This window comes from Nanorana parkeri, unplaced genomic scaffold (assembly GCF_000935625.1).
Source record: "Nanorana parkeri isolate BGI_ZX_2015 unplaced genomic scaffold, ASM93562v1 scaffold6026, whole genome shotgun sequence".
NCBI lineage: Eukaryota > Metazoa > Chordata > Amphibia > Anura > Dicroglossidae > Nanorana > Nanorana parkeri.
Window position 1 is genome coordinate 1 of NW_017312271.1, and position 526 is coordinate 526.

A 526-nucleotide genomic window follows, 5' to 3' on the forward strand; every position below is an offset into this window, starting at 1 on the left:
GCCAGCGTCATGGCGATAAGGCACTGCCTGTACAATATGAACCGTTACAACGTGAGTGGACGCCCTCCACCCCGGGACAGCACAGGATTGTGGGTAAGGAGGGGGAGTGGCCCCGACACCCAGCATGCCGCTGGATAATGAAGTCTCTGCTACTGAGGCTGGTGTGAAGGAAAGGTTAGTGAGCGGGAGAAGCCGGTTACACCGCAGTAGTCAGAGGGGGGGGGAGGGGTATTGGTGGCCCCGTGGCGCTCAGTTCTGCGCGTCTTCTCGGAGCTCGGAGGGCAGGAACTTGTACTGCTGCTGTCTGATCATCGCCAACTTCTTCCGCGCTTCCTCCAACTCCCGCTCCTTCCGTAACATCTCCTCCTGAGCCGCGATAATCTGCAGGGACACGGTGATTGGTTAGTGGACGGTCATGTGATCAGCAGCCACACAACACACTTCAATGGAGGGTATAGACAAAATGGCGGCCGCTCAGTTTACAGCTAGATAGGGAGGAGCTTGTGGGGGCGGAGCCAGCAGAGGA

At 58.2% G+C, this 526-nt stretch overlaps 1 protein-coding gene across 1 annotated transcript in view; it reads right to left on the reverse strand.

Moving 5' to 3' along the window:
* Nucleotides 1–6: 6 nt before the first annotated feature.
* LOC108804185 (talin-1-like) overlaps nucleotides 7–526 on the reverse strand; it is a 2,846-nt gene continuing 2,326 nt past the window's right edge. Inside the window, exon 4 of the mRNA XM_018575941.1 lies at nucleotides 7–381. Coding sequence (XP_018431443.1) covers nucleotides 250–381 — 132 coding nt within the window. The 3' untranslated portion in view covers nucleotides 7–249. The remainder of the gene's footprint in view (nucleotides 382–526) is intronic.